Genomic DNA, 27,365 nt, shown 5'->3' on the forward strand with positions numbered 1-27,365 from the left:
CAGGGCAGCCTGCAACCTGAACCCCTCCTCCCCAGCCCCACTGCAGAGCAGTGATTTAAATGAAGAAAAACAAAACTTATGCGAATGAAGGACCTGAGTAACACCAGGTAAATCGTCTAGTATACAGTAAAATTCAACAGCCAAACCATTGCAAAGCAATATACAGAGATGACTGATTGCCAGTTTCGTGCACAGTGGGCAAAGTCAAAGAGCAGTAGAGCGGGAGGGGAAAAAAGGCAGGAAAGAAAGGAGGAAAGAGACCTTTGCATTTTATTAGTTGCATTGCCGAAGGGCTCAGGACCCTGTCCCAACGGTGTGAGCTGCTGTACAGACACAGAACAAAACCACGGGCCTTGCCCCCAAAAACTTTATCACTTACATTTGCATCGTGGGTTTGGAATGTCCGGTGGGACCACTGTGGTCCCCCAGTCTGGCCGGTACAAAGGTTGCACTCAGCTATTCCTATGCTGAGCCCAGCAGCTTCTGGAAGGACGTCCCGTCTTGTGGCTCGGTGTCGGCGTTGAAAGGAACCGGGGATTCGGAGAGATGGAGGCTGCTCCCGAGGGATGCAGAGGAGAAGGCTCCTGCACCAGTGGGGGAGAGACGGAGAGGAGGAGGCTGCCCTGTGGCTAGGGAGGGGAAGAGGCTGGGAGGAAGTCTGTGGAGGGCTTTACAGACAGAGTGGGGTCAATGTGACCCGTGTCCTATGACACAACGTCTAAGCATCCCTGGTTTACAAAGAGTAGAGCAAAGCTGAGCCTCTGTTATTTACCATCACATAAGCGTGCACATTATGGACTCGAACCTGCGTCTCCTTTGCTGCGGCCAGGGCTCCAGTCTCTCACCGGGGAGACATCCAGCGGGGTTTGCAGCAGCTCTAGGAGGAGAGCAAACATGATGGGAGCAATTCATGTTGTTTTCAGGACTCTCAGCTATGCAGGGGTGAGGAGCTGCAATGGGCTGAGCAGGCTGGGCAGCTGATTTCATTAGCTAGCAGTTCTAGTGCCTCTTTCCCTGCTCCCACCATTAGGCAACACGTCCAGCCTGTGTTTCCTGTAAGCTGAGTGCTTGGGTGGCCACCCAGGAGAGATTCACATGCCACCCAGCTGATTAGCAAAGTGTCCACAGCTGGCCCCATGTGTTTCTGCTGGTGATGCACATCTGCACATGCCTCGGTGCACAGCACAAAATTTATTCCACACATGGATGGGAAAAAATTAGCAGTAACATGCCTCCAGCTCTACTCAGTACCCAAGCAATGGCCTTTTTTCCTTTCTGGGATTCTGCAGAGAAATCAGCAGGGGGAATTCAGTGCATGGTCCCAACCACTCCCCCAATGGACCTACTCCCACAAACACTCCTGTCCAGATAGCCTGGGAATTGTTCCCAACAGTGCACCCCCACCTACCGCTCCAGGGTTGTCGTTCTCAGTCGGAGGGTTTCATAGTCATGAGGGCCTGTGAAATCTGAAACAAAAGAGCAACACCCTGAGCGGACACCTTGATTTCCGGGTGATACACAATATTTTTCCGGTTGCTTTTGTTTTACAGCTCGGTTTCAAGGGAAGGCAATGGAATTATGTCAGGCAGGAACCTGGCCTGATAAACATAGGGACAGCCCATGCTTTTTTTGTGACGGGATGGTGTACTGCCACCTATTTTGGGAGCACTCTCGCCATGCCCCTTTCCCCCGCCACGCTCCTTTCCCCTGGCACAGACTCCTGCAGGAACAGCAGGATGAAAAATTTGCTTTTTGCGTATGCGCAGGCGTATGTTGACATGCTATAGGAAGAGGGGTGGGAGAGGCATTTTTCAAATGTACTTTCCTCAAGAAATGAGTACCGGTACCTTTCTTTTTTTTACCAAAAAGCACGGGGACAGCCAAACGGCTGCCTCTCAACACCCACCTAATTCATAGCTTGTCAGAGACAGTGGCCATCCCCAGATGGCCAGCGAAGGTGTAACCACAGGCAGCAGAGGTGCAGAAATTTTGGTGGGGCCCAGAATGTCCAGAGTCCCACACCCTTCCCCCACTCAAATTCTCCACCCTGAGGGCGGTAGTTTGGGTGCAGGTGTGGAACTAGAACAGGGGATTCAGGGGCAGGAGGCAATGCAGGCTCTGGGAGGAAGGTGGCGGGCACGAGGGGGTGAGGAGTGGGACTCTGGGGAGGGCTTGGGTGTAAGTGGGGGCCTGGGGTGCAGGTTCTGATGGAGTTGGGATGAAGGAAGGGAATGTGGGTGCAGGAGGGGGTGAGAGTTGCAGGCTGTGGGATGAGGTCTGGGTGCTGGCTCTGGCCTGGGGAAGGATGTGGGGGTCCCGGGTGCAGGCTCTAGGAAGGAGTTGGGGGTTGGGGAGGAGCAAGCAGCAGCATGTCACTCCAGCCCCTCTGGGGATGCACGGGAGGGGAGAGGAGGGGAGTGCACAGAGCAGGAGGGAGTCTAGGGGACATTGAGGTAGCTTGCAGCATATTCCTGGTGCCGGGGCACTATGGACTCATATAATGCGCCGCCCACAGGTGTAAACCTTCAATTTCTTTACATCTTCAGAGCAAGCCTGGCTGGAAGAGAGGCCTCAGCCAAACCCAAGTTACTGGGCCCAGTTCTGCAGTAACTGGCTGGCATTTAAGGGCCCACGTTAATACGACCAGATCTTAAACTCTATAAATTAACCTCTGTGCATTCCCCAGGGAAAGCAGATGGGGGCTATCTGCCCCCTGCCCAGATCTCATCCTGATCATTAATTGTTAGCTCTCAACTTCAGCCCTGAAACATGAGATATTCCTTCCAGGATGGGCTGTCATTCATTAGGGAAGCTCTGTTTACTCCTGACACCTGCATAAATGTCCAATCCCTGATACAAACGTACTCCAAATGAGTGGATCGTGTCTAATAAGGCCTGTGCTTAAGGACTTATACTGGACTACAAGAGCCGGGGTGGCTTGACACCACCCAGTTCAGTGCTCTATCCACTGGACCATGCTGCCTTTCATTTGGTAGCAAACTACACCCACTTGCCCAATTGCCACCCCAGAGTATTCAAAATGCATCAGCCCCCCCACCTCAGAATTATGAAACTTAAAATAATAATAATGAACAATAAACATTGGGGTTGTTTTTCTTCACCCTGGGTTTTTTAACGTTCAGTGATACACCCTGTCAGGTTTTCAAAGCTTTTCTGTGCAACCATACAAGCTAGAACCAGTGTTCCCTGTGAGCTGGGTGCCTGGGTGGCCACCCTGGAGAGAATCCAATGCTGCCTAGCTGATTAGCAGAGTGCCCACAGCCAGCACCATGTGTTTCTATGGGTGGTGCACCTCCACACAGGCCTTGGTGCATATAACAAAATTTATTCTGCATCCAGATTGAAAAATAGAGAGGGCACATTGGCTAGAACCATTTTTTAAAAAACCTGAGGGCTGAGATTCTCATGCAATCATCTGACTCCAGCAGCTGGGGCTTGAGGAAAACCACCAAGTATCACAAGACTTGCCAAGTATTGGACACACTACAAACGATGACCCAAGATGCAGGACAATGGGATGTCAGGACTTAATTTTGCTTTCTTTATAAGGGATCAGTATTTTGTTTTCCTGCTTACTTTTTGATGAATGATGGAGTCTCCCATCCTGTAGACAGTTGTAGTAGAAGGGATCCGGGCGCAGGTAAGTGTTGTTCAGATTGCTAGGGGAACAAAGTAAAGAGAACCTGGCACTTTGGTAGGATAGTGATAGGCTAATCAGAAACAGGACAGGTGAAAGTAGAAGCCGGAATTTCAATTCACACTAGCACCCCTTTACATTACTGTGGCAAAGAGAATTCAGGGCTAGATCTTCATGTCTAATTCATAAACAAAATAATTCCCTAGCCCCTGCTCTACGGTTGCTGCTCTCAGGGGTAGTTTCTCATTTTCCAAACCCTAAAAATTAAGAAATACCAAATCAAGGGTTAATTGTCAATTTCTCTGTGTAATGAAACACTAAGACATCACCCCGCATCCTTGACTCCCGTCAGAATAGCAATTGCAATTATTTTTTACAGCTGCTTGCAGTCAATATTATGTCTCTTGTATCTAATAGAATGCGTCACTGTAGCTAGGATCTATTATTTGTATACCAGTTTTATCCCTTCATTTTGCATTTCGTAAGTGTGGGAACTATCAGTATTGAAGTGGTCTGAAAAACAGTTTGAGAGGGGTCTGTTGTAATCCAGGAGCACCCACTTTGATGCATATAAGCACCATTTTACTATGTAGCGCTACTCATTTATTATTTTTTGGCTGCATCGGTGACTCCTCTGATCCTCTCCCCACACACGTTAAGCGCTAGTAACAAGCCTCTTCTCGTATTTTTCATTGGATTTTTCATCAGCATTGTGGTGGGTGATTGAGGCATTTGCTGCCCACCGCTGGAAGTCCTGTTGCCTGGGTGCAATCCCCGCCAAGAAGGTATCCTTTTGTAGAAAACGAGCCATGAATTCAGACCTCTATGAACTGCCTAGAGAGGCCACCCAGGGTCAGCTGATGGCAGGATCACCAAGAATTGGTCCTCCGCTGGCTAGAAAGGCCAGGAGCAGGCAAAAGCCAATCAGAGCCCAGCATAGAGGATAAAAAGGGTTAGTTGCTTCTTTTAGGGGCAGGTTCTGGGGGAACTTGGACAAGGAAGGAAGGCTCTCTCCTGTTTTAACCCAAGAAACCAATGGCAAGATAGACCCACAACCATCTGCTGAGTCTTCTCTCTGGACATAGGAGAGCACTGCTCCCCACACTAGGGAATAGAACCCAGGGGTCATGGTTGGTGGGTAAGGTAGGCAAGAGAAGGCATTGCCTTCCCAAAACTGCCCATGTTCTGACTGGCCAGGAAGGGTGGGGCTGCACCACCCCCTGGGTTGTGGGAGACTAAGGGGCCGGGTGATATTCAGGGGCTGGGGGCAGTAGCTTGGGAAGGGGTCGGCCACAGACGTGGGAGCCAGGCTTGGACTCCACGGGGGGTCAGGGAGTTGCTGAAGGGGCAGGGCTTCAGGGAGAAGGGGCGGGGCTGGGACTTGCTTTCCCCAGCTGGGTGTTCGCCCACTACCCATGCCAGGGGTCCAGACTCCTTGTCCAGGGTCACGAGCCAACGCCTCGGGTGCTATCTTTGACTTCACCATTTTGGTTGGGTCACAGGAGGATTCTTGGGTTTATGTTATGAAATTAAAAGCCAGGGGACCATCTGGAGTTAGACATCGACTTACTGCCCTTAAATTAAGGCAAACGTGACTTGCAAGATGCCACGGTGGCTCGGGTGAACCCAGGACAAGTGTGTGTACAATTATGTCCAACTCAGGTTAACATTCCACATGGACAATGAACTTTGTTGCGTCTAGTCAAGTCACCTGTCAAGTCACCTACAGTTTTCTTGTGACAATGTCCTGGTGGCCCATCAGCATCACAGCTTCTTGTGAGTCAGTCTCTCTCTTTTACCCACCTGTTAGCTTGGGGCTGGTTGTGATACTCCACAATAGAGTTGTTCAACTCTGGAAGGCAGCGTGGGTCTCTGTGATCTTGCATGGATCCTTGCCCAAGGACTGTTGTCTGGGCAGCAACCCCCTCTTCAAAGAAGATTGAATGGTTAGGTAGTGACTATAATCAATAATATAGTACCTATCAGTTACATTGCGTTTTTCATCAGCCAATCTCAAAGTGCCTTACGAAGGAGGTTAGTATCCATTGGGCAGAGGGGGGAAACTGAGGCACACAGCAGGGCTGTGACTCGCCCAAGCTCACCTAGCAAGCAGAGCTGTGACCAAAACCCAGGAATCCTGCATCTAAATCACTGGATTTGGGATACAAGGAGAGGTGATTCCAAATCCTAGCTCCGACACAGACTTTCTGGGTCCTTGCCCAAGTCACATATATTTATCAGTGCAGTAACTTGCCATTGGTAACATGAAGACAGTAATTTTTTTAGTGAGACAGGGTGGGGAAGGTGGTGTTTTTCTGTTGGCCCAACTTCGGCTGGAGAGAGAGAGACAAGCTTTCAAGCCACACAGAGCTCTTCTTCAAGGCTGGGAAAGATCCTTGCGGAAAGTGTCACGGTATATTGGGGGGTATTAGTAGGACCGTTGCCAGATCTAGGGAAGTGCTTATTCCCCTTGATTCAAAACTGGTGAGGCCACATCTGGAGTACCGCATCCAATTCTGCGGCCCCCATTACAGAAAGGATGTGGATGCATTGGAGAAAGTCCCCTGGAGTGCAGCAAAAATGAGGAGGGGGCAGGAGCACGTGACTTACGAGGGGGCTGAGGGATTTGGGCTTGTGTAGACTGCAGAGGAGAAGAGTGAGGGGGGGATTTGATAGCAGCCTTTAACTCCCTGAAGTGGGGTTCCAAAGAGGACGGAGAGAGGCTGTTTGCAGTGGTGGCAGATGGCAGAACAAGGAGCAATGGAGCAACGTTGCAGTGGGGCAGGTCTAGGTTGGATATTAGGAATAACTATCCCACCTAGGAGGGGGGAAGCCCTGGGATGGGTTCCCTAGGGAGGGGGTGGACTCTCCATCCCTAGCGGTTTTTAAGTCCCGGCTTGGCAGAGCCCTGGCTGGGATGGTTGAGTTGGGCTGGTCCTGCTTTGGCAGGGGGTTGGACTCGATGCCTCCTGAGGTCTCTTCCAACGCCAGGATTCCAGGAAAACGCCAGGTGGAACCGACAGGTCAGCAGTTAGCGCATGTTGTAAGGGCCCATGCAAGGGAGAGCGGCCCATTAAAACTTGTGCAGTTATGGGACAAGAAGAGGGGCTTAGTCAGAGCCGACCCACCCGTAGGACGGTTCAGGGCGGCCACCCCAGGCCCTGCGCTGCCGGGGGCTCCCTGGCGCCTGCCTCAGTTGTCCTAGAGAGGGGCCTGGCATAGGACGGCACTAGGGGTTGCCGCCCCTCCATTCACCAGGGCAGTGGGAGCTGGAGAAGCCCAACAGCCTGCTCCAGCCCACCCCACTGCACCACCCTCTTCTGGGCCACTGCGCTCGGCTTCTGTGTGGCAGCAGGAAGCAGAGCGCCCTGGTCCCCAGGTGCTAGGCTGGGCTGGAACAGGGCAAAAATGGAGCAGGCTGTTGGGACGCTCCCGTCACTGTGGTGAGAGTGGGGAGGGGGGAACTCCTGCTGCCTGGCCCCTGGTAGTTCCCCAGCACAGGGGCGAGGGAAGGGGGCAGAGCAGGGGTGTGACGGGGGCAGAGCAGGGGCGGGGCTTGGGGAAGGGATGGAGCTGGGGCAGGACAGGGGTAAAGCAGACATGGGGCCTGTGGTTGGGTTGCCCCGGGCAAGGCTGCGGGGCCTGGGGCAATTTCTCTGATGCAGGCCATGCCCCCTCCCTGCTTCTGCCCCGCCCCAGCCCCACGCCACCCCTTCCCCAAGCCCCACCCATTCTGCCCACACCACCTCTTCCCCTGAGCAACGTGGCCCAGGGGATTATGGGGCCTGGCGAGAGGTGGCAAGAGGGGTCAACCCCCCTCTCCCCACACTTCCCGGGGTGACGGGAAGCCAGAGTGCGCTAGGACTGGGGCGCGCTACGTCCTGTGGCAGTGCAGAAGCAGAGCGCCGGGACAGTGGAGCAGGGTGATTCCAGCCCATCCAACCTCTTACCTGAAGCCCTGCAACTTGGTCCCGGCAGAGGCTGCCTCCCAGGGTTCTGCAAACCGCCCCCTGCCCTTCGCTGTGGAGAAGGTCTCGGAGGCACTGGAGCCCTCGGCACGGACTCACATTGCTCCTCTGTGGTGTGCGCAGGGGGGCCGGGCTTCATGAAGGGCCTGTCACAGCCACAGAGACAGAGGTTGGCTTGCTGGTGACGGCCCTGGCTGCAGCTACGAGACGGGAGGGTCTCTTCCCTCCCCAGGGATGGGTGGCAGGTTGTCCGTGCTTTCCTACTTACGCATGGCTCCCCTGGTGCAAGGCCTGGCGTCGGTTCCCCTGCCCCTGGGCCAACGCTGTGGAAAAACGGACCTGACTGGAGGTCTGTAACTTCCCAGGGAAGGGCTTCTGTACAGCGAGAGAGACAGTCAGCACTTAGAAGCTGTGGGAACAGCCTCAATGGGATGGCTAGCTTGCTCTAGGGCAGGGCTACTTAACACACGGCCCGCAGGCTGCATGTGGCCCATGGCCCGGCCTGCAGTGAAGTTTGGGTCTATGTGGGACTCAACACATGGCCCGTGGGTGGGAGCCAAAACAAAAAAGTAGACAATATAAGGGTCTTCTGTTGATACGAGTTTTAGTAGTTAAATTCCTGGACTGTTGTTGCTCATTAGAAGTGCCGTCCTATGGGTGGAAATCAGGTCAATATTACATTTTATTAATAACATTAGAACTGACTTAAGTGGGGCCTGCATGTTGTGTAGTCTTGCCTTAATCTTAGTATTCATGCCTGTCAGTGTGAAAGAAGCTATTTGCATATATTTGCATGTACGTGCAACCACACTTAAGTTGCGGCCCTCGGCATGTGCGGTGAGTATCACTGTGGCCCCCAGGGCTTCCAAAGTTGAGTAGGGCTCTCTAGGGCATGTCTGGGGACAGACAGATAGGTGTGCGGGGAGGGACAGACAGACAGACAGATCGATAGATTGATGTGTATGTGCGGCTCCCTGCAGGCCCAGGGAAGCTGAGAGACTAGCTGGAGTGTACTGCCCTTCGGCCATGCCCCGATCTACTCCCATCAGTGGCATCATGTTGTGCCCTTAGGCCTTAGCTCTGCGCTGCCTGGAGGTTTTCGGAAGGCTGTTTTAGCCGACTTCATGCTGCGCATGGGGGCCTTTGTGCATTTGAGAGCCAGGCCCTGAGCACATGCCAGGGTTGGCAACACAGGCCCACCAGGGACTGCTACTCAAAACACCCCGCGCCCACTGGCACCACGCAGAGCAGCGTTAATTTCGGCACCGAGAGGCTCGTTGGGAAGTGGCTCGTTACTCACCAGAGGGGCAGCTGCTGTTATCCCGCCCCCGTGGGAGAAGCGGCTGTTCAGGGAGAGCTGGTACTGGATGGCGTCTGTGAGCTTGTTCACAATCCGCTCCTGGGCCGTTTCGGGAACACCCTGCAGGGAGATAAGAGACGGGCTCCCTTAGACCGAATGGGGGAAGAGGGGGCTGGTGCCAGGATCCCACACGTGGGCCGGGGTCGCCGTCTGACCACATCGTGGTGCAGTTCTGCTTTCTAACTGCTTGCCTGCCCCGTGGCTTTGCTAGCACTGCTCCCAAGTCAGGCGGCTGGATTGCTAAGATCCCTTTTCGCCCTCCCCTCAGGAGCGCCAAGAACTTAGCAAGGCTAATGAAAGCCTCCCCCACGGATAAACCTGCTCAGAAGAATCATTTCCATTTCACCCAGCGCGGGTCATTGGCAGTGGTGATTGGATCCCGGGAGCTCAAAACCGGTTGCTGCTGCTTGCGCTGAAAGACCCTGCTCCATTTGCAAAGCTGTAGCAGGCTCATCCTACCCGCCACTTGAGGAGGCCAAAACCCCTCGGATCCCAGGGCGCACACACTCCAAATTGCAAAGCCAGGACAAATGGTGGCCACTGGCTTGAGGAACAGGCTCCAAATCCAGGGCTGTGCTGGAAGAGGAACCCAGAAGGTTGGTGTGCCAGTTCTGGGTTCTAACCACTAGACGATGCTCCCTCTCAGCTCTGCAGCACAGATCCCAAGGGCCTAATCCCTATTTCCACTGAAGCCCCTTCACCCCACGGGGGAACAGGAGAGGCCTTCCAGCGGGCACGTTGCCAGAGTGGTCCAAAAGGGCTTTCCAGTCCACGTGAATCAAGCCCTCGGTGGGGTGTGGATCGGTTTGTTCGTACTCAGGTGCCTTACCCGGCATTTAGAGAGCAACGTTAATGCCTCCTTGTAATGCAGGATCGCCTTCTCGGGGTCTCCTAAGTGGAAGCAGGCAGCTCCAAGTCCTTCACAAGCCTGCCACTGCCCGGGGAGGTCATCTGGACATAGAGGGGGAGACTGGTTCAGACAGAAGACAGAGCGGCAGGATCAGGAGACCGGTCCTTGCCTTTCCACTTGATCTGTCACACGTCATCCTGGCACTCCCTAGCACCCTGCCAGCCCATTCCTACAGTGCAGACTCCAAGGGAACAGCATCATCTATCCAGCCATCAATACCACATCAGCCAAGGAGCCTTTGTACCTCCTGGGCACATCAATTTGGACTAGGGAAGTTAAATATCATTTAATTGAATAGTCAATTAACCTCATGAATTTTTATTGGTTGGACGACTATTCTATAGGCCCCGGGGACGAGGCCGGCAGCCACTGCGCTCCAGCCCCACTCCTGAAGAGCCCCCAGCTACTCCGTACTGCTGCCTCTGATACAGAGGCAGCAGCATGGGGTGTCAGGTGGGAGCTGGTCCACGAGGGGAGCCAGTTTAAAAACCAGCTCCCCTCACGGACCGGCTGCCTGTCACCCCACACTGCTGCATAGTGGGGGGGGGGGGCAGCAGCTCCTGTTTGGGGGGAGGGGCGAGGTTGGACTCCCAGACCCCATGCGAGCCAGAACTGAGCCGGGCTGCCTGCCCGCCTGGCTCCTAATACACTTTAAATGCAGAGCCGCAGCAGGGATAGGTCCCAGACCTGGTGCAAGCCAGGACTCAGTCGGGCTGCTGGCCAGCCTGCTAAAAAATGTACTGGCAAAGGAAGGGGGAGGAAATGCATGTAGTCTATAACATTAACCTATAAGCTTTTGCTTATCTGTTAATCAGTTAATCGACTATACTGTTACATCCCTAATTTGGACTTGCCAGTTGCCGTTCTCAGGCAGAAAAACTTCAAAACCAGCCTGCAGAGAGAAACTACTAAGCTGGAATTCATATGCAAATTTGACACCTTGAACCAAGGTCTAAAACTCTTGGAGTGGTTCTCCCATTATGGGAGATAATTTCCCATTCAGGTACTCTCAACGAGTCATATCCATTCGGCTTTAATTAGTACTGATGTCATAGTCCCATCTCTGTACCCTTTTTTTTTTTCTGTCTTTCCTTCTTTCTCTCTTCAGCATCTGAGGAAGCGAGTTGTGGTTCACAAAATGTTATGGTCTGATACCCTAATACATGTGTTAGTCTCTGAAGTGCCACCAGCCTCCTTGTTGTTTTTGCTGTAACAGACTAACACAGTTCTCTCTCTGAAAACTTTTAGCTTCCTTGCTGGTCTCCTACCCAAGGGCTGATCCAGCTGGAATCTGCTTAGCTTGGGAGGGCTGCTAAGACAGCAGAACTGAGCAACTCGAGCTGTTCCCAGGCTCCCAACACACTCCTAGGGAGAAAAACCTGCCAACAGGCTAGGGATCACAACACCCCATCCTCAGCTGTGTCTTCCCTTACCTGAATCCTTGAAGGCCTGCATAGCATGCAGGTAGTTCTCCCCCGCAGCCTCATGGTCCCCCAGCTGGCTGAATGCATAGGCCAAGTTGCCAAAACACTGACCTTGAGCCTTCCTGTTTCCCAGCATACCTGGAAACAGACAAACATATCCCCTTTCAGAGCCAGTTTCCTTGGCACCAGTGTTCCCTGCAAGCTGGGCGCTTGTGCAGGCGCTCAGGAGACGTTCAAATGCCACCCAGCTGCTTAGCAGAGCTCCCACAGCTAGGTTTTTTGTTTCTATGGGTGGTGCACATGGTCTCTGTGCACATAACATTATTCCACACACTGATGAAAAAGATTAGAGGGAACATTGCCTGGTACTCTGGGTGCGTCCACACTGCAGTCAGGGGCATGTGTGTGTGAATGCAGCTCATGCTGGGCACAACTAAGAGCGGCGGCAGCAAAACGGCTCCCAAGTCAGGGTTGTGTTCAGGGACTCAACCTGCGCAGCCATCATCCACACTGCAATCAGGGGCATGTGTGTGTGAATGCAGCTCATGCTGGGTGCAACTAACAACAGCGGCAGCAGCAAAACGGCTCCCAGGTCACAGTTGTGTTCAGGGACTCGACCTGTGCAGCTGTCCCTGCAGCCACATGGAGTTAGCTACATTAAAACTAACTTGGGTATGCGTTCACAAGTTGCAACCACACCTCCTGACTGCAGTGTGGACACATCTGCTGCAGACTTCGTCTGTAAGCAACGCAGTCCAAGGGCATCTGTCACTGCACACAGATTTCCCCAATCAATGGGGCTGTGCATTAGCCCGTGTCTACACTAGAAAGTTTTCCCAATTGCATGCCTGCCGGCGATGCTACTAAAGCATGTGGACACTTCGTAGGGTTGTGTAGGGGAGCCTGAACGGCCCTCCCTTGACCAAAACAACGTCTGCAGTGTTAGGCCTCATCCCGGCCTTATCCAAAGTACGGCTCTCTAACAAGCCACCCTAGGCCTGATTCAAACTTGGGCATGCACGTATACCCGCATGCAGACCAGGCCAGAAAGGGTGGGGGAAAGTCAGGAGTGCTTGCCCAATTACCCATAACTTGTACAGGACAACGAGACCAGGCCAAGAAGACCAGAAACAACCTGGTACTAGTACATCCCATTTTTGATAAGAGAAAAATTCCAGACACAGCCAAAAAAACCTATTAATTAAGCACTTTTGCAATATTTTGGCACAGCAAAATGTATCCTAGATATTGGCATAATAGGTACCTTACGTAAAATGTAGTTGATTGGTAGATATGACTAGAACGACCAAGTCTCCCTTTGCTATAAATTGGGTTTAATAAGAACAATCAGTGGGAGGGAATAAGCAGGGTTGACCCACAGGTCCTGCTGTCACTGTAAGAAGAAGGAATGGACCCCCTCACACTGGTGAGCCCAGTACCTGGCGTTCCAACGCATGGGAAACAAAGGAACCATGAGCTCCTGCCTGGTACTGTAGGTAGCATACAAGTGAAGTGTAAGTGAACTAGCCTTAATTATTGTATTATAAATAATTTTCTATTACTTGCTTTGCATTGTATTAATTGCTTTAGATTTTAAACCTTAGATACTGTATTTTAAATTGTATAGTAATTGTCAGTACCTTTTTTTGTTCTCCTGGTTTTTTTTTTTTTTTGCTCCACCAGGTTTTTTTCCTGCCATGTTTGGGATTTTTGGTGAAAGCTTCTGGCAAGCCTAGACACTTAACTGCCTTTGCTACCACCACATGTTTTTACTGTGAGAGACTGCAGGACAGGTAAAATAAATTTTGTTAGGTGCCCCGAGGCATGTGCAGATGTGCACCACCAGTAGAAACACATGCTGCACTTGTGGGCAGCTGTGGATGCTCTGCTGTGCGCTTGGGCAGCCACCCAGGAGAGATTCAAATGCTACCCAGCTCTTTAGCAGATTGCCCGCAGTGCCCACAGCTGGCAGCATGTATTTCTATTGGTGGTGCACATCCGCACATGCCTAGGTGCACACAACAAAATTTATTCTGCACACAGCTGGAAGAAATTAGAGGGAACACTGCTGGTTTCCTTCTTGTTAGAGTGTTCCGGATTGAGAGCCCCAGTGACCAAAATCCTCCCTTTAGCGCCCATGAAAAGTTCTAGATTGAGAGGCCCAGAGAGCAAAAATTTCCCCTTTTGTGTCCATGAAAAGTTTTAGAGTCCCACCACCTTTGATTCCAGCACCTTGTATTCCCCCTCCCCACTGCCACCTACCATGCAGCAAAGCCGCTTTTTGGTGGAACTCTAAAGCAAAGCCAAAGTTCTCCAAGGTGTTGTGGGCTGCACCCAGGTTTTGCAGCACCACAGCTTCCTTGCGCCGGTCTGTCTGGTCAGCTTGGCAGAGCGGGAGGGCTTTTTCGAAGCTTTCGGCTGCCAGGGAAAAGATCTTGAGCTGGGCATAGCTGAGGCCGATATCGTTGTAGAGCTTGCCTGCGGGGAGAGAGAGAGAGAGAGAGAGAGAGAGAACTGGGTTGTGGTCTCGGGTTCCAGATGTACATTTGGAAGATATAAGAAAGAGGCACAAGCTACAACTTCAAATGCAGAACTCACAGAGCAGTATAAATCCAATGACCTTACATAATGGGGCTACTCCCTAAGGCCAAAAAGGCCAATGAGAAGTCCTCCCGACAGGCTAGAGTGGCTGTGGAGGAACCAGCCAATCAGGAGCCAGGCAGGACTATATAAGAAGCTGCAGGACTAGCAGCTAGGCTTAGTTGCAGCCTAGTCCTGGAAGGGAGACAGTTAAGGGGGCAGGCAGGCAGAAAGAATTAGGGATAGCTGCTGTGGAGAGACTCATGGGCTTGAAGATAAAAGCCCTGAGGAAAGGGCAAAGGAGGGGAAGCCCTGGAGGCACCACCCTTGTTCAGAGTGAGGCAATGTAGGAAGGGAACAGCATTGAATTGAGACACATTCTGCGGAGGGCACCAGGGAAGGGCCTCTGTTAGAGGAGCGTATCCCGGAAGGGGCTGTGATTTCACACAAGACTGTGTGACTCAGCTGGAGGGTTGAGTAGCCTAAAAGGCTGAAGACTGAGGGCAGTGCAGGCCCGCGTGCTTGGCCAAACGGGGGCACTCGCGGGAGATGCGTGCCACCCTGTTGCACCTCATCTGAGAAGTTAGATTAAGGAACGATGGAGTAGTCCATCCCGTCCAGTGCCCACCAATGGACCTACTCTACCCACGGCCCACTGGGTCCTCTGATGAAAGGAGACCACTAACATCAACTTTGTTGGGGGCTTGTGTGATGTGGTGAGTGGCCTATGGGGCACTCAGACCCACCAAACCCTGGTGTGTTAGAGGCCACCAAGCAGTTATTCTCTTCTGGTCCATATACTGCTGATTGGACTGAAGAGCTGTCCGCTCCTTACCAACCTGGTTACTCTTTCCATATGAAAAGAACAAGCATGTACTTTTGGCCTAAACGACTCTGATTTTAAGCAAAGGAAAAAAGCAATCTAATCAGAAGTGAAGTCGAGAGAGAGAGAGAGAGAGAGAGAGTGTGTGTGCGCGCGCGCCTGCATGCGCACACAGATTCGTCCTTAAGATTTATGGGGCCTACGCAGTACTATTAAACTTGTGTCCCTCTACCCAACAGCAGCTCAGGGTGGGAAAATGATTTTTTTTTTAAGAGCTGTGATTTTATAAGTGTCAGCAACACACCAATGAAATATTTTAAAGCAAATTTTAAAACTCAGGAACTGTTGACTAACAGTAAATTCAGAGACTGACAGTCTATACCTGGGGTTGGCAAATGCCTTTGACATGGCTTCATTACCACTTTGAATGGCCCTCACTGGTTCAGTGTGCTGCTAATTGCTCTGGCAGGATTTCTCACTGTTACGTTAACTACATCCCCTCTGGAGGAAGCAGAGTTACAGGAGAGGGATAGAAAGAGGGAGGTGGGTGGACATTAAGACCCAGTGTTGCCCTATATTTTCAGGTGCCTTACGTATGGTAAGGATGGCTTTGTGTGTGCAAGGCACAGTGTGTGTGTCTCCTTCTCAACAAACTGCCTCTGGACAGGACACAAAATGGCAGCAAAGGGCTTGTAGGAATTTACAGGTGCAGCACAAAGGAAACTGCATCCATGCCAGCTGCACACGTCTGGACTAGGTTTGATCTGTAGCCTGTGTTCTCTGAGGGAGAGCATTGTGTGTGTGCAAGGGACATAAAATGGCTGCCGCCTCCAGACAGGTTGTTAGGAATTTAAAAGCAAAGGGGAAGCACCATGTGTAATGCCAGCAGGCAGAATCAAACCCATGACCTCTGGAGCCTAATGCATGCACCTGCACTTCATGAGTTAAAAGGCAGCTGGCTCGTGGCTAAGCCTATAGAGTGGACTCATTAGTCTCTTTGTCTCATGGCCACTAGATGGGACTGTCCACCTCACCCAGGAGGTGTGTAGGTCACACATGCACGGCAGGCCTATATTGACAGCTTGCATAGGTCAGTAGCCTCACACCCCCACCCGGCCTGGCCTCTTACCCAACAAGGCTTTGTTTGGGATGTTCTCACATAGCAGCTGGCATTCATTCAGCACTTCGATGATCTCCCCTGCCCCGTACCACTGGCTCTGCAACATGTAGTTACTGGCCTCAGCCAGGGCCACCGCGGCACCGTCTAGCCTCTCAGCCTCGATGTAGGCCCGCCCAGCGTCCTGGAAACACTGAGCCGCTCGCGAAGGGTCCTGCATCCCCAAGTAGCAGTAGCCCATCTTCATGTAGGCCCCGGCCTGGTTGCCAGCCTGGGCCGGACAGTAGTGACCCAATGCCTTGCGGAAATGCTCTAGAGCCTTCGGGAAGTCCCCTAGTCCCTCGTGGGCCACCCCCACATTAAAATAAAGGTCCCCCAAGTGCTCTCCAGCCTCCCCCTCCTTGGGCTGGGACTTGAGTAGGAATTCCAGGCCCTTTTCCGGCTTCCCGGTCTCCACGTAGACCGCCCCCAGGTTGAAAGCACAGGCCTTCTGGACCTGCGTGCTGGGGGTTTCCAGTGACAGGAGAAAGGCCTTCTTGAAGCAGGCCAAGGCCTCCTGAGCCTCCCCGAGCAACAGGGCCTGGTGGCCTGCATTGGTGAGGCCTTTGATCTCAGCTTGGCTCTTCAGAGGCTCATCTCCTGCGTCCCTGGCTTCTCCTGGGGCTTTGGCTTTCTCCTTCCATTTCTTCTTCTTCTTCTTGGAGACCAGAGGCACAGCAGGATCCGGCGCCACAGGATGAGCTTCTGACCCAGTGGATTCTACCAAAGCCATTGACAGTTCTTCTGGTGCTGGCAGGACATTGAGGGCCTACAAAAGACAAGAGGCGGGGGGGCGTCACACAAAAGGGTCCATAGAGGACTGAGCCACCATGAGCATCTTCTCACCATCACCAGCATTTCCTTGCACGCAATCGCTCCCACGAGCAGCGTGGGAGCAGGGAAAGGTCTCATGAAATCCATAAGGCCGGATGTTGAAATGAGACAATCACCTTAGAAAGCAGGTGTATATTTTTGACAGTGATTAGCCATTGGGACAAGTTATCAAAGGTCACAGCGGATTCCCCATTGCTGACCATTTTAAAATCAAGACGGGGTGTTTTTCTAAAAGATCAGCTCTAGCACTCATGTTGGGGAAGTTCTCTGCCCTGTGTAGTGCAGGAAGGCAGAAGCCGGTCACATTCCTTCTGGGCTTGAAATCTACAAATCTACATAGACAGGGAACAGATTTAACTAGGGATGTTAAACATCCTGTAATGGGTAGAGATGTTAAAGACTAGTCAACTATCCAATAAGCAAATGTTTATCAGATAGTCAGTCGACTAGTTGACTAGTCGACTCCTCTCACTCCACCGCTATTAGATAGAGGCAGCAAAAGGAGAGCAGAGGGGATACTTGAAAGCGTCAGCCCCGCACAGCTGAGCCCATAGAGGACTGAGCCAACATGAGCATCTTCCCACCATCACCAGCATTTCCTTGCAGGCAATCGCTCCCACAAGCAGTTCCCAACCCTGCCAGGCACCCTGCTGGGGCACACCCGGCTTCTCTAGGCCAGTGGTCTCCAACCTTTTTAATCATAAGATCACTTTTTGAATTTAAGTGCAATCCAGGATCTCTCTCAAACCCAAACCCCCTTGCCCCGCCTCCTTCCCATCCCTACTCTGAGGCCCCACCCTTGCTCACTGCATCTTCCCTCCCCCGTCTCACTCACTTTTTTCAGTCTGGGGGCAGGGATTTGGGGTACAGGGAGGGTTCAGGACTGGGGCAGAGGTTCAGAATGCGAGTTCCAGCTGGGCACCGCTTACCACAGGTGGCTTCTGGGTGGTGGTGCAGGGGGCTGAGGCAGGCTCACCCCTACCCTGGCCCTGCACAACTTCCAAAGCAGCCAGCAAACTCTCCATCCTTGCCCCCCTCTGCTCTGTGAAGATGGGGTACATGGTGGAGGGAGGGGCATCCTGACATCAGCACCCCCTCCTTTTCCTTCCTGTGCCCTGCACAGCAAACAGAAGGCTCCCAGGGATGAGGGGCACCTCCAAGGCAGAGGGTAGGAGCAGCACGGTAGTGCTGAGAGGGGCAGATGAAGTGCCAGCACTTGACAGCCCCCAGGCCAAACCTCTCAGGATCACCTGTCAAAGGTTCCAAAATCTACCAATAGATCTCGATCGACTGTTTGATGACCACTGCTCTAGGCTCTTGGCCCTGCTCGCAGCTTTCTGCCAGCAGTCCACAGTCCTGTCAGCCCACAGGCACTAATGCTCCATTGGGATTCTCTGGTTTTGGAACATCGTGTTGCCGGACCAGATAGCCCCGGTTTACAAAGGTTCAATCTGTATACGTAGTTTTGCACTCTAGGGATCTGACTGGTGCCAAACCTGAGAATTTGCCAAACCACAGGAGGTCAATATTGTCTAGCAGCATGACCAACACTTCCACGGCTTACTGGGCTCTTAGAAGACATTTTGGGGTCCATTAGAGCTAAATCACAGCACAGAACACTGAGAGCCAGGACTGGTGGCCATAAACAAACTTTATGGGACAGCAGGAAACTTGGCCACACCCATGATAAGTGGACATCTGACTAACTAAAACCATGTCTAACCACAGATGTAGCCAACCAGAGAGTGTTGGACTAGAGAGGTTCAACCTGTACTCTGGATTCTGTAATTTCCACTCTATCTCATCTGATAAAGAGGGTTTTACCCACAAAATTCATGACCTAATATATTGCTTAGTTTCTAAGGGGGCACAGGACAGCTCCTTGTTTTTAAAGTTACTGATTCCTCCTCTGAGATTAAATACCCCTAAGTTTGCATTACTGCCCCGTTGCTCTGCTCTGGCAGCTAGAAGAGGCTTTCTGTGCATGCAATCCTTTACATTGCCAAAGTGAAGTGATGTCAAGGGGCCTTAGTTTAAATGAGAGCCAGAGCCCTAATTATAGCGATTAGCGTTCTGAGTTTCCTGATCTTTCTGCTCCCTCCTCATAACTGCAGATTCATAACTTGAATCGGTATGGGGGGAGGGGCACTGCACAATAGTGAGGAAATATAGTCAGCTGGTTATATTCCTGTCTCTGCCAGTGGCTTCCTAGATGCCATTGGGTGAGTCACTTAATGTCTCTGAGGTAGGCTTTCAATCACACACTTAGGGGCCTCACTCCCATTGGACTGAGTTGCCTACATGCTATAAAACAATCTCCTCTAGGCCTCAGTTGTCCCAGCTGCAAACCGGGAGTAATAAATTGCTTTACTTACCTAATGCTTCATCACTGTTCGCGGAGCGCATCGCGGTCTTAGATGGCGGAAGCAGATCATGGTTCTTATGCCCAAATGCCAACGGTCTCAAAGAAGCAAGCAGGAGTGGCTCCTAGGAATCGTCCTTAGACCAGGCTGCTCCCAGGCCCAAACTTGCAGCAGGACAGGAAATTGGAGAGGCCTGTCCTTATCATTCCAGCGCCCTGTGAATGTCACTCCAGTCTGCAACAGGCGGCTTGTGCCCCTGATTGTTAAGATAGTGCTACAGCAACGAGCGAAACCCAGGCAGGTTTTAGTGAGCTCTGGGGTTCTTCCTCTGCTGGATGTTTTCCCATGATGGCCCGTAAGGGTCCGGTTTCTTCTTACTGGCCTTCCGGTTGCTTGAGACAGGTTGGGCCGCGCACCATGGCAACAGGCTTCAACAATGCTGGGCCCTCCCTCATTCAGCCAGCCTGACGGATGGTTAAATCTGCCTCTCGCAGCTCTGGGTTGGAGTGGGGTGTTTGAGCCAGGCTGTTCGTTTAGGACTCAGCCTTTCTGGGAGGGGCCCTGTTAAATTCACCCTCTGTTATGGCCAATGTCACGGCCATAGGATTAGAAAATTGGTACATTTCATGTTTTCAGCCATTGCAACCTGAAATGGCCCGGTGGTGTAATCATGGGGTCCTGACCCAAAAGGAGAGTGGGGGGAGGAGGCAGTTCCACAAACCTCTTGTGGGGATTTCATGGGATTGCCACCTTCACTTCTGGAAGGTAGCCACCACAGAGTTTCCTGCAACGGGGAGCACTCCAGCGAGGGGCTCCTCACTACTAGTCCTGCCTGGCTGGGGAGTGACAAAACTTGCTCAGTTTGTCCCCTTTCCTCTTGCTCTGTCCCTACAGAGCTGCTGAAAGTGCTGCACAACCTACCCCCGCTCAGCTGCAGGACTCTGAGGCTGTTGCCCAGTTCCTGACAGCATCCTGCAGCAGGGGGAGGCACCCGGAGGCGCGTCTGTCTGTTCCCCGCACCCCCAGCAGCTATGCAGAAAATGGACAAGTCCTGTCCTGCCCAGTGGGAGCTAGGAAACCCCCTTTGATGGGGTGCTCCTAGGAACAAGGAGACATGAGGTTTCAGTGGGAAAGGCTTATTTCCTATTCCGGCCGCATTTTATACGGCTGTGAAATTATTAAGGCCCCATTTATGGGTTCTAAAGGAATAAAAATTGGGTGAATGGAGCACAGGTGGAAGTCCTGGAAACTGGACCCCTCTTCCACAGAATGGGGACAGCCCTGGTATCGCTTCCCCCACAGTTAGCGCTTCGTGACCCACTTTGTGTCTTGGAGCCTTGCGTAAAGCAGCTAACAAAGGAGCCTGTTAGTAATGACGAGGCGGCTGGTTTGGCAGCTGGCTGAGACCCATCAAACTCGCTGCACATAAAGAACCGATGCTGCCCCTCCCCCCCCCATTTTCACGGAGTGTTAGCCAAGCCCAGCAGCTCTTGTTTTGGTGCCACCAGAAGGGAGCTGGTAGCTCCTCTCCGCTGCATATCACTGTCCATCAAAGGGCACTAAGAGGTTCACACGACAGCCGAGCTCTGCAATCTGTAACCTAAAGACTCTCACTGAAATCAGGGCCCCATCGGGCAAGGCGCAGTGCTGTGTGTAAATACAGTGAGAGACAGGTTCCTGACCCAAACAGCTTACATTCTACAGGACAAGACAAAGGGTTGTTGGGGAAACTGAGGCACAGGGCTGCATGATTTGGCCAAGGTCACCTGGCAGGTCTGTAGCAGAGTCAGGAACAGACCCCCCAACTCTCCACTGGACCATACTGCCTGTCAGTCTAAGTATAGGGTTGTTCTCGTTTTCTTCCTTAGGTTTGGCACCCTGACTTCCAGCTCTGGATAGGGTGTCTGGGAGTTAGGGATACACCTCCAGCTCTGGCAGCTGTTGGGTAATTAGTGTGCAGGCCAACAGAGTTAACATGGGTCATGTAAGCTGTGGCTTTTGCACGGTGCTTTGTAAAACAAAGGAGGCCAACTCCTTGCTCAAGCTCATTCAAATGGGGACATGATGCATGACAGGGACTAAGGAAATGTCCTTTCCCAGCTAGCTGCAAAGAATCACAGGCCACATTTAGCCCTGGTGTAACTCCCTGGGCTTCAGTGGAATTGACCCCAGGGATGGATCTGGCCCTGCATTCCTCATTGTTCCAGGTCAACCCAAAACAACCAGACAGAGCAGCACAAACACCTGCTTTTATTATTACAATATAATCAGCGCCCTTTAGGGTGCATTAAGAGAATGAGCATAACACCTTGCAGTTCTCACTTCAGCTCCTGACAGTCATTCATTAATTAACCCTCATAACCTCTTGGGAGAATAGTGATAGAAATGTAGCCGTGTTTGTCTGGTGTAGCTGAAACAAAAAACAGGACTATGTTAGTCTTTAAAGTGCTACATAGTCCTGTTTTTTGTTTCAACCTCTTGGGAGGTAAGTAAAGAATGCAAGGAATTGGCTAGTGTGTGCACACTGTTGCCCTCTAGTGGCTGGAATCAGAATGGCTCAGGTGTGTCTCAGGCCCTACACTGCTAGCAGTGAATGAAGATTCTCTCATCATTCAAGAGGCAGGGGTCTGTGCGCTTGGAGCAGTGGGGGAGCACGTGTTGGTATCATCCCTGCAAGTTTCTGAGTGGCCCCACGGGGCACAGCATTAGGGACAGATTTGAAATGTTAAGTTGCGTGTGGCTTTGATACCCTCCTCTCTGTCCCATGTCACAAATGGAGAAACTGAGGCAAAGAAAAGGGGAGGAGAACTGCCCAAAGTCACATGATGGAATCAGTCTCAGAACCCTGAAGAGCTGATTCTCAGCTCCTCTGCTCTAGCTCCTAGACCCGGGGTCACCAACCAGTAGCTCGCGATCTACCGGTAGATCTCGGAGGCTCTAAGAGTAGCTCTTGAGCCCCTCTGAACTGCGCGCCTGCGCAGTACATTTACATTAGATTTCCTCATTTGAGGAGCAGCTACTCACCGAGCAACAGCACAGGTGAGTAGCTGCGAGGAATGGTGGGAATTTTTTTTTAAAGTAGCAGTATACGGATTGGGGATAGCAAGTGATGGAGAGGAGGAGAAGAGAGAGGGCGGGGCTTCAAGGAAGGGGCGGGGCGGTAGAGCTTGGCTTGGTCTGTCTTTTAAAAAGTGATCTTGGGTGTAAAAAGGTTGGAGACCACTGCCCTAGACCCTGCTCTTCTCCCACAAGGGAACAAAACCCAGGAGTCCCGCTGCCCATTCTTCCTGTGCTAGCCACTGGCCCTTTTTCTTTTCTATGGGTTTATATTAGTGGTGCTGATGTCAGCGGCTGGGGGAAGAGAGAGAGGTCTGCATGTCCTACTCCCTGCTAATGTAAGGGCACTTTTGCAGGAGACTCCAGGGCATTATGCAAGCCTGCCCTGGAGAGAGAGCCCTCCCCGCCCCCTTCCTTGCACAAGGCTGCTAAGAGCAGAGGGTTACTTTGCCCCTTCCCTCTAGGCTAGGGCACCCTGGCTGCTGTGCATGGGGCAGGGAAGTTCAGAGGGGGGAGAGACAGTGTCTCTGTGCGTGTGTGTCCCGTGCACTGTCCAGGTGAACTCCCTGCCCCGTGTCCATAGAACCCCCCTAGGTTGTGCTGAGGGAAACCCCGTGTCCAGGGGATTCCCTCCAGCTGTGCCCTGCCCTGAGGACTCCCCGCCCCCACCCGCGGACTACATTCCCCAGCCTGCCCCGCGGCGCCGCCACGTGTCCCGGAGCAGCTGGGGAGGAGGCGGCGGGAGATTCAAATCCCGACTCCCGGGCCGGGCGGAGCCGAGCGGGATGGAGCCGGCGGCGGGGTCCGGGCTTGCCCGGGCGGGCTGTGAGTGAGACCGGCCGGGGAGACAGACAGGAGTTATGGGGAGTTGCTGGGGGATGGACAGACCGGGCAGGGGCGTGGCTGGGGAGAGAGGACGGACGGACAGACAGACAGACAGACAGGGCAGGGGGACAGACAGACAGACAAGGCAGGGGCATGGCTGGGGAGAGAGGACGGACAGACAGACAGACAGACGGGGCAGGGGGACAGACAGACAAGGCAGGGGCATGGCTGGGGAGAGAGGACGGACCGACAGACAGACAGACAGACAGGGCAGGGGGACAGACAGACAGACAAGGCAGGGGCATGGCTGGGGAGAGAGGACGGACAGACAGACAGACAGACGAACAGCCTGGGTTGTGGAAAGCTGCTGCTGGGGGGGATGGACAGACAGACAGTTGTGGGGGACAGACAGACAAGGCAGGGGCATGGCTGGGGAGAGAGGATGGACAGACAGACGGACAGCCTGGGTTGTGGAAAGCTGCTGTGGTGGGGGATAGACAGACAGACAGACATTGGTGTGGGGCTGGGCAGGAGAAGGGACAAACTGATAGGAGTGGTGGAAGGGGACAGACAAAAGGAAGTGGCTGGCAGGCTGCAGACAGGTGGGGGACAGAGAAGGGGCCGGAGTTTGGGGTAGGTGTGTGATGGGAAGATGGAGATGTGGTCCCTGAGGTAGACGGGGGACAGATCTGGGTGTGCAGGAGGGCAGAGACATAGAGGGGTGTTGTGGCTGTAAGTGGGGCAGGAGATAGGGTGCTGCAGAGATTGGTGCCAGGAGTGGATAGACAGGCAGGCTGGGATCAGACAGAGATGGGTTTGGACCAGCCTGTGGTGTGTGGACAGGGCTTGAGGGGGCAGAGATGATAAACAACATCCAGGGTGGACAATCAGAAAGGGATGGGGCGGGGGAGTGCTGGCCCTGATGTGGACAGGTGGGCTGACTCTTTGCCAAATGAGAGTATAGTTTGTGGGTCTTGTTGGGTGATTCTTGTCTCACCTTAGAGTCTGGTGGTGATCCAGTGGTCAGTCTAGAACTTGAGACACCTCGCTCCCCTGCTACAGCCCCCTCTTGTTCCCTGGTGTGATATTAAGCAAGTCACTTAGTTGCTCTGTGCCTCCGTTCTCCCATCTGTAAAATGGAGATGATAGCACTCCACAGGGATGTGTGAGAGAGGATGAGTATTGTGAGATTGTTGGATACTATGGTAACAGGGCCAAAAAGTACCATACAGTCTAGAGGAGCAAAGGAGTAGGGATAACATTTTGTGGGTAGGAAGCCAATGAGGGCTGAGCCCTTTCAGTCCCTTTATGCAGCAGGAGATGGGAGGGAAGGATGGGTAAGATTTCTAGAGCATCTGGCAAAACTTTGCTACAAATCCTGTGTGTTTGTGTCTTATTTTGTCACTGGGAAGGGTTGAGTGCACAAGAGGTGTATATCTGAGTACAAAAAATACAAATCTAGCTGAAGGCATTTTAAATAGGATCTAGGGATTGAATACAATAGAGATTTGTTCACTCGGTGCTCTACCTCTGTTGGCTGGCCAAGCAGAGAGGGAGGGGGAAACCAGGCCTATTTACAGCTAAAAAAGAAAGTAGGCAGCCAGAGCAGAAAAGCCGTTAGATGGAAAAGGGCTAGTAAGTCATGTGATAGTCCATCCCCTCTCTCTCAATGCACAGCTGGACTCTGCAACCTGAGCACAGCCTCACCCAGCCTGTGATTCATCACCCTTGATGAAGTCACTTCAGTTGGTGTTTTCCATGGTGGGGATAAAAGTTAGTTGCTTTTCATTTCAGCAAATGCTCAGCTACTCAGGACGTGACACATTCTGCCACTGTGGCTGTGGAAACGTAACGTTGATGTTGTTGATGTTAAAAAAGTGATTTTTTTTTTTTTTTTACATACAGAGCTCAATTAGGAGAATGTGGTTAGAAATACATATTTAAAAACTCTTGCAGCAGATCATTTTCCTTGTGGTTCGTTCAGTATAGTCAATGAGAAGAAAGAGACCGGGTAATGTCAGTTTCCCGTTTTTGTGCATTGGCCCAGGGATGCAACATTTGTGCTGCAGGAGGCTTTGGAGATCGAGGGAGTGTGTATAACTAGAAGATTTTTACTAAGTGTTACAAAATATTTACATTTTTTAAAAACAAACTGTAAACTCACATGCATCTGACGAAGTGGGTCTTTGCCCACGAAAGCTTATGCTCCTAAACTTTAGTTAGTCTATAAGGTGCCACAGGACTCCTCGCCGCTTTTGTAAACTCTTGTTCATGCTTGACCTACCCTCATCTCTCTTAAATTGTCCCAGATGAGCGTCTCACGGCTGACGAGATGGATGAGCAGAGGAGACAAAACGTGGCCTATCAGTATCTTTGTCGCTTGGAGGAAGCCAAACGGTGAGAGAGGATTCCAATGTGAAGGATGACTGATTTATTAGCGGAGCTCTGTGGGTAGAACCCTGCAAATCTGCGGCTGTCTGCTTTATATCCGTGGGTATCCACATCTGTGGCTGTGGATAGCCGTGGCTCACTTATAGATGCGGATACACATTTTGCATCTAGAACCCTGCAAATGTGTGGATATTTGTGGGTATCCGTGACTCCTTTTTCATCTACCAATTGGGGTTATGTTGACCTATTTTAACTGTCTTCTGTAGGACAGGTTTTGCTTTTTAATCAAACAGCATGTGGGACTTCTAAAGTCACTCCTTGAGGAATCTGGATTTTACAACACCGCCGTCTACACTGGTGGCTTCTTGTGCAAGAACATCTTGCGCAAGGGTTCACACTGCCATATGCGAGCTGTGCTTTTGTGCAAGAGCGACCATGGCAGTGTGGATGCTCTCTTGTGCAAGAAAGCTCTGATGGCCATTTTAGCCATAGGGCTTTCTTGCACAAGAAATCCCTCCTGAGCGTCCACACTGCTCTCTTGCGCAAGAGCTCCTGTGCAAGAGGGCTTACACCAGTTAAAAAAAAATTTAGCTCTTGCGCAAGCCCTCCCTTACCACGCCGTACTGTACATTTCCTTGCGCAAGAGCGGGCGGGCAGTGTGGATGCTCTGCGGATTCTTGTGCGAGAACGGCCATACTTGCACAAGAAGCCGCGAGTGACGTAGCCCCAGTGTTGGTCTGAATGGGCTGATCTGTTAGAACGGTGTTTCTTGACAAGTGGGTGGTGGCTTCTAGGGGAGGAGGAAGGATCACGCAAGGCAACAGGGAAGGGAGAGAAACTGAAAATGACTTACAATGCTTCCCAGGCAGCCTGACCCTTCAAGGTGGCCTTTGCTGTCGGTCTCTCCAAATGCACATGCCTCAACTAGATAGCTTTAGAGCAGGGGCAGGGAATCTTTTCTAGGTTGGGGGTCGCTGACCCTTAGAAAAATCAGTCAGGGGCTGCACACAAGTGAGAAGCAAAAAGGGGGGGAAAAACCCCACCAAACCCTCACTGATGTGGCCCCTGACTGAGAAGGAGAAAGACGCTCCCCGCATTCCCCTCACACACCAGAACCTAGGGGGCCCAGGGTAGTCGAACTTGTGTGCTCCAGCCCTGCAAAGTGATAGCATGCGGGGGAGGGGAGGACGACACGGAGGGTGCTAAAGCACCAGCATGGGCTCCACATTGCTGGAGGGGCCCTGAGCCTGGATGGCTGGATCCAGGCAAGCCTGGGGCTGCAGGCAAGCCTGGGGCTGCATCCAGCCCCCGGACCTTAGGTTCCCACCCCTGCTTCATCGTTATCAACAACGCCTTTTTCCTAGCTCTTACTTTTATGATAAATGCAAAGGGGAGGGGAGGGCACTTTTTCACTTTTTTCAGGTTTAAAAGAAAAAAAAGGGTGGCCAATGAAGGATGTTAAGAGGCGGGTAATTGACTAATCTGTAGTCAATACTATTTGCATTGGCTACATACACAATTAGTCGAGAAGGGGAGGTGCTCTGTCCCGGCTTGTGCCGGTTCAGGAGCTACCCTCCCTGCAGCTCTGCAGTTTAAATGTAGTAGGAGCTGGGCGCGCAGGCAGCACTGAGCCAGCCTTATTTTGTCCTGGCTTGCCCCGGGTTCAGCAGCCCCTGTCCGTGGGGAGCCCAGGCCACAGGGAATAGGGGCTGCTGCTGGAGCACCCTCTGTGAGCCTGGGCCTGCCAGGGGCAGAGGCTGCTTTGCGGCAGTCTCCCCTACCCCCTCCGTTGTTGCCCCTAATAGAGACGGTGGCAGGGGAGGCAGCACTGTGCAGACAGTGCTTGGGAGAACCGGCTTTTAAGCTGGCTCTCCTCAGTACCGGCTCCTGTTCACCCCTCCCCCCTGCATTGCTGCCTCTGATACAGAGGCAGCAAGGCGGGTGGGGGAAGCGAGCGCAGGTTGAACTTCTGAGGCCAAGCAACACAGATGTTGCTGGACCAGAGTGCCCCAGACA

The 27,365-nt window shown here is 52.3% G+C and overlaps 2 protein-coding genes across 4 annotated transcripts in view; one reads left to right on the forward strand and one right to left on the reverse strand.

Moving 5' to 3' along the window:
* Positions 1–252: 252 nt before the first annotated feature.
* TTC24 (tetratricopeptide repeat domain 24) lies at positions 253–19,646 on the reverse strand. 2 transcript variants are annotated; one of them, XM_014568948.3, is made up of 13 exons: positions 19,089–19,646; positions 15,853–16,648; positions 13,583–13,798; positions 11,330–11,458; positions 9,816–9,937; positions 8,927–9,046; positions 7,895–8,001; positions 7,609–7,772; positions 5,462–5,585; positions 3,598–3,680; positions 1,409–1,466; positions 773–877; positions 253–584 (listed from the first exon to the last, which is right to left on the reverse strand). In XM_014568948.3, the coding sequence occupies exons 2-12, from the start codon at positions 16,610–16,612 to the stop codon at positions 775–777; spliced, it is 1,986 nt and encodes a 661-aa protein (XP_014424434.2). In that variant the 5' UTR covers positions 16,613–16,648; positions 19,089–19,646; the 3' UTR covers positions 253–584; positions 773–774. The 2 variants fall into 2 exon arrangements, with proteins under 2 accessions (XP_014424434.2, XP_006113958.2); XM_006113896.4 differs by having other exon boundaries at positions 253–877; positions 19,089–19,640.
* IQGAP3 (IQ motif containing GTPase activating protein 3) overlaps positions 12,695–27,365 on the forward strand; it is a 66,896-nt gene continuing 52,225 nt past the window's right edge. Inside the window, exons 1-2 of one of the 2 annotated variants that reach the window (XM_075907922.1) lie at positions 12,695–12,834; positions 25,268–25,355. In XM_075907922.1, the coding sequence (XP_075764037.1) occupies positions 12,729–12,834; positions 25,268–25,355 (194 nt within the window). In that variant the 5' untranslated portion in view covers positions 12,695–12,728. Of the gene's footprint in view, positions 12,835–22,846; positions 22,959–25,267; positions 25,356–27,365 lie in introns of those variants that run through there. The other variant, XM_075907923.1, reaches the window with a different exon arrangement.

The sequence above is a fragment of the Pelodiscus sinensis genome, chromosome 24, assembly GCF_049634645.1.
Source record: "Pelodiscus sinensis isolate JC-2024 chromosome 24, ASM4963464v1, whole genome shotgun sequence".
In the NCBI taxonomy this organism is placed as follows: domain Eukaryota; kingdom Metazoa; phylum Chordata; order Testudines; family Trionychidae; genus Pelodiscus; species Pelodiscus sinensis.